This window comes from Penaeus monodon, chromosome 21 (assembly GCF_015228065.2).
Source record: "Penaeus monodon isolate SGIC_2016 chromosome 21, NSTDA_Pmon_1, whole genome shotgun sequence".
In the NCBI taxonomy this organism is placed as follows: Eukaryota; Metazoa; Arthropoda; class Malacostraca; order Decapoda; family Penaeidae; genus Penaeus; species Penaeus monodon.
Genome location: NC_051406.1, coordinates 11,046,508 through 11,046,735, shown reverse-complemented (window position 1 = coordinate 11,046,735; position 228 = coordinate 11,046,508). Strand labels below are relative to the sequence as shown.

General features: G+C 61.4%; 1 protein-coding gene across 1 annotated transcript in view; it reads right to left on the bottom strand.

The window, feature by feature from the left end:
• LOC119586219 overlaps positions 1–228 on the bottom strand; it is a 12,436-nt gene that overhangs the window by 3,222 nt on the left and 8,986 nt on the right. The window contains 1 exon segment of the mRNA XM_037934923.1: positions 22–219. Within this exon segment, the coding sequence (XP_037790851.1) occupies positions 22–219 (198 nt within the window).

The window sequence follows — 228 nt, the reverse complement described above, 5'->3', positions numbered from 1 at the left end:
ACCCCTACCCTACACACCCACCGCTGTGTGTCGTAGAACAGCCTGTATAGATGGGGCACGTTGGGCTGCGATCCCGGGTTCTGCCACGGTATGACGCTGAGAAACCCGTCCTTCTCGTAATGGCGCAGGACCTTGGCGACGTTAGGGTGAGAAGCGGCTTCATAGGTCGTGATGTGGTCGACGCCCCACGCCCGCGATGCCTCGATCCATTCGGCGAGTCTGGGGGGA